Source organism: Myxine glutinosa, chromosome 8 (assembly GCF_964187855.1).
Source record: "Myxine glutinosa chromosome 8, kmMyxGlut1.1, whole genome shotgun sequence".
In the NCBI taxonomy this organism is placed as follows: Eukaryota; Metazoa; Chordata; class Myxini; order Myxiniformes; family Myxinidae; genus Myxine; species Myxine glutinosa.
Window position 1 is genome coordinate 155,652,518 of NC_136268.1, and position 8,669 is coordinate 155,661,186.

General features: G+C 37.3%; 1 protein-coding gene across 1 annotated transcript in view; it reads left to right on the forward strand.

The window, feature by feature from the left end:
* Nucleotides 1-492: 492 nt before the first annotated feature.
* The window catches only part of PRDM8 (PR/SET domain 8), a 9,413-nt gene continuing 1,236 nt past the window's right edge, over nt 493-8,669 (forward strand). The window contains exons 1-2 of the mRNA XM_078782847.1: nt 493-690; nt 8,503-8,669. The exon at nt 8,503-8,669 is cut by the window's right edge and continues 77 nt beyond it. Coding sequence (XP_078638973.1) covers nt 493-690; nt 8,503-8,669 — 365 coding nt within the window. The remainder of the gene's footprint in view (nt 691-8,502) is intronic.

An 8,669-nucleotide genomic window follows, 5' to 3' on the forward strand; every position in this document is an offset into this window, starting at 1 on the left:
AGTAATCAGCAGAGGTTGGGACACCTGTAGGAATTTTTTGCATCAACTTTCAAGGCTTAATTTACTTACATTGCTGCAGAATATCTGTAAGTTGTTAACCCATTACTTGTTCCCTGAAGAAGGCCTTTTTTTTTACAATATAACTGCAATTTACATTATTTTCCCGTTTTTGCTAGCCTAAACTTTTTTTTTAACCTCGAGCAGTTTACTGCTTACCTTTGTACCATTTCAGGTACTTGAATTGCTTAAATTTCAATAAAAACTGGAAAAATTGAGGTGTTCAAAAACTTTTGACCGGTCGTGTAAATATGTATCGTACATGATGGTAGATGACGTAGACCGTATTCTACCAAGTACCATGCATCCATACACTGTATGTACCCAAGCACCATGCATCCATACACTGTATGTATATACTTTGAACCCGCGACATCTGGCGTCGTGAACCTACCTTAGGGTCTTCGGCCTCCCCGTCCGTCACCAACCGGGCAGATGGATCCGCAGGAGGCAGAGACCCGAGCGGTACACCAGCGTCTCACGGACATCTTCACCAGTGTGTTCACCACGTGTGACATCCCCGAGCACGCCATACTGGGTCCGTGTCGCCTATCTGGCGCCTCCTTCCTCGACACCATCGCGTTCATCGCCCTCAAGACCGCCGACCGTCGTACTGCGCCCTACGTCATCAGGGTAAGCGATGCACCACATCCATGGGTCAATACTCTCATTGATGTATACCCATACACGGCTGCCAGGATCACCAACAATTTTAAACGGTATTCCTCATTTTCAAGTTAAAATTTCATTCATCCACGTCATACTTCCATGTCCTCCACACGAATTTGAAAGTCATCATGTGAGATGTGCACTCATGGAGTGGAGCGGAGTGCGGTGTTCAAAACGTACTCACAATGACATCCTGACAATACTCCAGGAAACGCCGCTTAGTTTATGGTCATCTTTCAATAACAAACCATAATCATTGGTAAGGAAATATGTCTTCTTTATTAGATACCAGGCGGAGGGGGGGGGGGGGGGGGGCGATGGGGAGGAGGCGGGGGGGGGGAGCTGGCAGGAGAGGAAAGGGATTCATCACCTTTCGTTGAATATATGCTGGTGGGTAAATGTGGCGTACATCACGTTTCTGAGAAAAGTGTGAGGCCCATCAGGAAGAAGAAGAACCCTTTTCCCAACTTCGTCCACTTCTGGAATGGTTTGATTTATTTGTATTCAAATGTCTGGTGATTGTTTTGTATTTATTTATGCGAATGTGTACTTGTATACAACTGTCATTAATTTTAAAAGGCTTAGGCACTATCGAGCGATTTTTTTTTTAATCCAAAAAAAAACAACTTTTTTTTTTTCAAAAATCTTTTTTCTTTTCAAAAATCTTTTTTTTTTCTTTCCTTTTTTGCCTAAAACACTCCCAGGCACACACTGATGAACCTCTGAAAATTTGACGAAGATACGTTCAACCAACTCTGAGAAAAATGGTGACACACACACACACACACACACACACACAAACACACACACACACACAGACACACACACACCAACAGCTCTCTTATATATTACATAGCTGTATATTAAAAACATCCAACAGGATTGTCCAGCAATTACCTTAGAGCTGTCCAGTCTGGGTTCGATTCTCGACCAGACTAGATATAACCTGTCATATCGCTGCTTCGTACACGTCCCTCGGGTGGATGTTGAGCCAGGTGTCCCGCCTGCTACCACAAGTTGGTGAGAGTTGAAGATCATCTTGAGTCTTTCAGGAAGAATAGGAATGAATTATTCCAAATTATTTCAATAAATTACAAATTCTTGCTCTGGCTGCTGCTGGGAAGGTAAAGGTAAACCATCTCGTGTGATATTTGTCCACGAGAATGATTTAGCAACAGCGAATCTCCACCAGAGTCACAGATATATTGAATAATATAAAAGTCTCAGGTGTATTCTGGACTATTTTGAGTACTGTGTCTCGTTTGGGGACCCTTTGGATGCCTCGTGTACCATAGGCAGTATATTGTGGGTTATGGCTCAGCCAAGATCACTTTGTTTCAAGTACAGGTTGACCACAAAAAAACCTGGTACCGACCTTACCTGGAATAACTTCCTTGAATATTTTTTTTATTGAGTGGTTACTGAGAAAATGTCTAATTTTTTTCCTTTAATCCCATATGGCTGTCATACCATGTGACCTATGACATCATAAATTTAATTATTCACTCACATTGAGTCATAGATGAGACATAGATCAGATTTTTGGAAAATGATTTAAATTCAACCAATTATGGCTGGAATACCACTTCACAGATGACGTCATTACTATCACCCTATATACACAATGGGGAATTGATGACATACGCCAAGATATATGACGTTTCAGATTTTTGGAAAATGATTTAAATTCAACCAATTATGGCTGGAATACCACTTCACAGATGACGTCATTACTATCACCCTATATACACAATGGGGAATTGATGACATACGCCAAGATTCAATTTATTTAATTGAGCAGTTTTGCATAAAAGTATGGCCAAATTTTTCCTTTAATCTAATATGGCTGCCATACCATATGACCTACGACGTTGGAGTTAGCAATAAAATATTTTCCATGTGGAGTCCCTCCCATGTTTAAAGTTTTGCATCGATCAGACAAGTGGTTGTCAGCAAAACCATGTTTACAGCAAAAATATATAGAAGTGGACACACACAGAAATACACAGACACACACAGACCCACGCAAAGTAACAAATACACACACACAAACACACACACACACACACACACACACACACACAAACACACAGAAACACACACACACACACACACACACACACACACACACATACACACAGAAACACACACACACACACACACACACACACACACAAAGGCAATGCAAGTCTCGCATCGCCTTCGGGGTAGGACTAATAAGGTGTTTAGGGTAACGTGACGACAAAAGGGTAACCACAAAAAACTGGTATCGGCCTTACCTTATCTAACTTCCTCATCAATAAGGTATATACAGGGTGACCACAAAAAACCAGGACCGACCTTACCTTGAATAACTTCCTCATCAATAAGGTATATACAGGGTGACCACAAAAAACCAGGACCGACCTTAGCTTATATAACTTCCTCATCCTTAAGGTATATACAGGGTGACCATAAAAAACCAGGACCGACCTTACCTTGAATAACTTCCTCATCAATAAGGTATATACAGAGTGACCACAAAAAACCTGTACTGACCTTACATCAAATAACTTCAAGTGCAATCCTAGACCATATACTGGATCATATGCATCAAGTAGTACAATCATAGACTCCGACACAGGATACTCCAATGGTTTATTACCCAGTAAGATGGTCCTCATTTTACCAACCTCAGAAGGATAACAGGCCGAGTCAATCCGCCTTGTCTAATTTCAACGGCGCGACAAACTCAAGACCCTAAGTAAGGATCTTAAGCCAGTACAGCAACTTTAACCGTTAAGCCAACACCAGGCATTACATGAAAAAACTTCCTCCTTCATAATGATATCCTCTTACTCTTCGCAAGTGTGCAAAGTGGAGTTCAGGTCTAGTCCGCAGATTTTGATTGAATCAAGATCGCCCCATTGTTACCTCAGCTACCGAAGATGGATGAGGGTTATGTTTTCACCCCTGTCTGTCTGCCTGTTTGTCTGTCTGCATGTCTGTCTGTGAACAGGATATGTCGAAAAGTTGTGAATGGATTTGGATGAAATTTAGGGAACGGGTTCAGTAGAGGGTGTGTAACAAGGACGAAATGATTCGATTTTGGTGAGGATCCGGATACTATAAATTTTAAAGTGATTCTTCACCATTGAGAGATGGGGCTAAAATAACGATATAGAAGAAAAAAGAACCGACTTTAGAGGCCATTTTTTCCCCGCAGGGTGGGTGTTGGCCTTTTTTGGGCACCGTGGTCTCCTTTTTGAAGCAATGTTTTACGGTCAGATGCCCTTCCTGCCGCCAACCCTGTTAGTCGCCTCTTGCGACACACAGGGATACAACTCAATTTGCCGACCTCGGAAGAATAACAGGCTGAGTCAACCCCCCTGGCGTTAATTCAGCGATCGACCGGGATTCAAACCCGGGATCCTACGATCCCAAGCTGGCACCCTAACCGCTAAGCCAACACCGTTAGATGAGTTGGTTAGGTGACAAGAACAAGCCGATTAGATTTTGGTTCATGTCCGAGATACAAAACATCAATTGTTCAGCCTGGTGGAGGTTTGCTCTCTACCAAGTCCCGTTCTAGTTTCAACATGCTGCGGACAAATAAATTAAAATCTTTTTCAGTCGAAATCGACCTGAGAAAGAAATCCTTCCAAAAGACTCCAAAAACCAAGTTCAGGGTTGTATGCTTAAGAAAAACACCTACCGAGGAAGGCCACAATCTATAGATGATCTCACAACAGCAATAACTGAATAAAACCCCATTTAATCATCGCAAACGAATGTGTCGGAGTAATAAAAAATATTCTAGTTGAATCCAAGTTGTTACCTAGGAGACATGCTGAATGGAGAAGGTGGATCAGACTCGGCAGCGGTTGCTAGAGTGAGATGTGCATGGAAGAAGTTTCAGGAACTGAGTGGGGTGCTGACGAGGAGGGGAGTGTTGTTGAAGCTGAAGGGAAAGGTGTATGCTGCAATGCTGCATGTGTGAGAAGTGTTATGATTTATGGGAGCGAGACATGGGTAATGAACGTAGAGCAGCAACGAAGGCTGGAAAGGGTGGAAATGCGAATGGTTCGGTGGATGTGTGGAGTATCGTTGAGAGAGAGGAAGACAAATGATGAATTGCGAAAGATGATGGGAATAGAGCCTGTGATGGATGCTGTGAAGAGAAACAGGTTGAGATGGTTTGGTCATGTGTTGAAGAAGGATGAAAGTGACTGGGTGAGAAGAGTGATGGAAATTAATGTAGAAGGAAGTAGAGGACGTGGAAGACCGAGATAGACTTGGCTAAAGATGGTGGAAGAAGAAATGCGGGCACGGGGGTTAACAAGGGGAGATGCAGAAAATAGGGCAAAATGGAGAAGATTGTCATGGGGACCGCAAGGCTAACCTCCGCTCTAGCAGGGAAAATGGCCTTATGCCTGTTGTTGTTGTAATCCAAGTGTGCCTGCAGTTTAGAGGCAGAACATCAGGAACTTGTGCTGTAACCTCAATCAAATCAATTAAACATAAAAGATTTCCATCTGAAATTTTCTATTGTGATCATGCATCATGCATCATGTGAAGCAAAGAACTTGTCATAAAAAATAAATAAATAAATGATTATTAAATGGTATGGATGCCATTTCAAATAATTAAATAAAGGATTATTAAATTGTATGGATGCCATTTTTAATAAATAAATGAAGGATTATTAAATTGTATGGATGCCATTTTTAATAAATAAATGAAGGATTATTAAATTGTATGGATGCCATTTTTAATAAATAACTGAAGGATTATGAAATTGTATGGATGCCATTTTTAATAAATAAATGAAGGATTATTAAATTGTATGGATGCCATTTTTAATAAATAAATAAAGGATTATTAAATTGTATGGATGCCATTTTTAATAAATAAAGGATTAGTAAATTGTATGGATGCCATTTTTAATAAATAAAGGATTATTAAATTGTATGGATGCCATTTTTAATAAATAAATAAAGGATTATTAAATTGTATGGATGCCATTTTTAATAAATAAATAAAGGATTATTAAATTGTATGGATGCCATTTTTAATAAATAAATAAAGGATTATTAAATTGTATGGATGCCATTTTTAATAAATAAATAAAGGATTATTAAATTGTATGGATGCCATTTTTAATAAATAAATAAAGGATTATTAAATTGTATGGATGCCATTTTTAATAAATAAATAAAGGATTATTAAATTGTATGGATGCCATTTTTAATAAATAAATAAAGGATTATTAAATTGTATGGATGCCATTTAAAAAAAAATAATAAAGGATTACTAAATTGTATGGATGCCATTTTAAAAAAATAAATAAAGGATTATTAAATTGTATGGATGCCATTTTTAATAAATAAGTAAAGGATTATTAAATTGTATGGATGCCATTTTAAATAAATAAATAAAGGATTATTAAATTGTATGGATGCCATTTTAAATAAATAAATAAAGGATTATTAAATTGTATGGATGCCATTTTTAATAAATAAAGGATTATTAAATTGTATGGATGCCATTTTTAATAAATAAATAAAGGATTATTAAATTGTATGGATGCCATTTTTAATAAATAAATAAAGGATTATTAAATTGTATGGATGCCATTTTTAATAAATAAATAAAGGATTATTAAATTGTATGGATGCCATTTTTAATAAATAAATAAAGGATTATTAAATTGTATGGATGCCATTTTTAATAAATAAATAAAGGATTATTAAATTGTATGGATGCCATTTTTAATAAATAAATAAAGGACTATTAAATTGTATGGATGCCATTTTTAAAAAATAAATAAAGGATTATTAAATTGTATGGATGCCATTTTTAATAAATAAATAAAGGATTATTAAATTGTATGGATGCCATTTTTAATAAATAAAGGATTATTAAATTGCATGGATGCCATTTAAAATAAATAAATAAAGGATTATTAAATTGTATGGATGCCATTTTTAATAAATAAAGAAAGGATTATTAAATTGTATGGATGCCATTTTTAATAAATAAATAAAGGATTATTAAATTGTATGGATGCCATTTTTAATAAATAAAGGATTATTAAATTGTATGGATGCCATTTTTAATAAATAAATAAAGGATTATTAAATTGTATGGATGCCATTTTTAATAAATAAATAAAGGATTATTAAATTGTATGGATGCCATTTTTAATAAATAAAGGATTATTAAATTGTATGGATGCCATTTTTAATAAATAAAGGATTATTAAATTGTATGGATGCCATTTTTAATAAATAAATAAAGGATTATTAAATTGTATGGATGCCATTTTTAATAAATAAATAAAGGATTATTAAATTGTATGGATGCCATTTTTAATAAATAAAGGATTATTAAATTGTATGGATGCCATTTTTAATAAATAAATAAAGGATTATTAAATTGTATGGATGCCATTTTTAATAAATAAATAAAGGATTATTAAATTGTATTGTATTGTGATAAGGTGATTATTAAATTGTATTGTGATTTTAATTGTGATAAGGTGATTATTAAATTGCAAGGCTAACCCCTGCTCTCGCGGGGAAAATGGCCTTAAAACGATCATTCATATTCATTCATTCATTATTAAATTGTATGGATGCCATTTTTTTTTCTCGTCACACCATATTTTAATATCACCACACACACACACACACACCTGTCCTGACATGAGTTAACCACACACACACACACACACACACACACACACACACACACACACACACCTGTCCTGACATGAGTTGACACACACACATACACACATCTCGTTTTTTCATTTCTGTTCCTCACAATTCTATCTCTCTCTTTTATTCACACACACACACACACACACACACACACACACACACACACACACACACACACACACACACACACACACACACACACACACACACACACACACACACACACACACACACACACACACACACACACACACACACACACACACAATTAATTGTACAGTATCGGTTGTTCCTAAACTTAAATATAAATAATTTAAAGGATTGTTGTAAATGATGTTAATTTTACAACATCCCATATTCAACTTTATTTAAATTGTAAATCTCAAACATCGTTTCTCCACCTAAAGCAAGAACTTTAACCCGTAAGCAACTGACCAGTTCCCCGACTGCATGGATCATCAGCTGGGCACCGTTCCTCCTCGAGGTTTCGATCCTTTCAGCCCAGGACCTCTCCAAACGGCGGATCCACAACCTCGATCATGGATCCACATCAATAGATGCTACATCAGTAGATCCACAACCTCAGTTGCGTCCAGGCAGTCAGTCAACCCATCAATGCACCAACATATTGCATCGCACATTTTCTGCAGGTCAATAGGTAAACTATATTTGAGGTTTTACATGTAATTAATTCTTTAGTTTCTTTTAACTTGTAACATCTAGACGTTACTGTACAATTAATTATATTGTTTGTGGTTTTCATGCTTTGAAATGTAGTTTAACAAACACATTAAAATCACATCAACAAAGAATAAACATATAAATATATGAGAAACAGTATGGTGGATTTTCCACCGAAAAAAATGTCAATCATCACACACACCTCGTTTTTTCATTTCTGTTCCTCACAATTCTCTTTTATTCACACACACACACACACACACACACACACACACACACACACACACACACACACACACACACACACACACACACACCTAGTGTTAAAGTGCACTGAAATCAAGGCAAGCTTGAGGCCACGGATTGCTCCTGTTTGTGTACCTGCCTATAGGTGGACGCAGCAGGGGCCACCAGCAGCCCAGGCTCGGTGCCTCGGGACGGCCTCACGTGGCTTCGGCTTGTGCAACCTGCACGAGAGCGCCTCGAGCAGAACCTGGAAGCTTACCTGAAGAGCGGGCAACTGTTCTACCGGTCTGTGCGGAGGATCATCCGGGACGA